Source organism: Buceros rhinoceros, unplaced genomic scaffold (genome assembly GCF_000710305.1).
Source record: "Buceros rhinoceros silvestris isolate BGI_N320 unplaced genomic scaffold, ASM71030v1 scaffold37792, whole genome shotgun sequence".
NCBI lineage: Eukaryota > Metazoa > Chordata > Aves > Bucerotiformes > Bucerotidae > Buceros > Buceros rhinoceros.
Window position 1 is genome coordinate 1 of NW_010400104.1, and position 234 is coordinate 234.

At 68.8% G+C, this 234-nt stretch overlaps 1 protein-coding gene across 1 annotated transcript in view; it reads left to right on the plus strand.

Moving 5' to 3' along the window:
- Nucleotides 1-8: 8 nt before the first annotated feature.
- Nucleotides 9-234, plus strand: part of LOC104489572 (growth factor receptor-bound protein 7-like) — a gene marked incomplete at both ends in the record, with an annotated part of 1,954 nt that continues 1,728 nt past the window's right edge. The window contains 2 exons of the mRNA XM_010131743.1: nt 9-17; nt 106-183. Coding sequence (XP_010130045.1) covers nt 9-17; nt 106-183 — 87 coding nt within the window. The remainder of the gene's footprint in view (nt 18-105; nt 184-234) is intronic.

Below are 234 nucleotides of genomic sequence, written 5' to 3' on the forward strand. Positions count from 1 at the left end.
TCTTCAAGAGCAACGCGGTACGTGGACACCACGGCGAAGCCCGCGGGCACCCGGCTGTCCCACAGGGACCCTGAGGGTGTCCCCTGACGCCCCTCTCCCCCCCAGCAGACCCTCTTCCCCGAGGTGATGGTGTCCAGCTGCCTGGAGGCGAATAAGAGCATGGCACACTCCGAGCTCATCCAGGTACGGGGCCACCGTGCCCGGTCGTGCCCTGGGGACCCCCGCTGTGCCCTG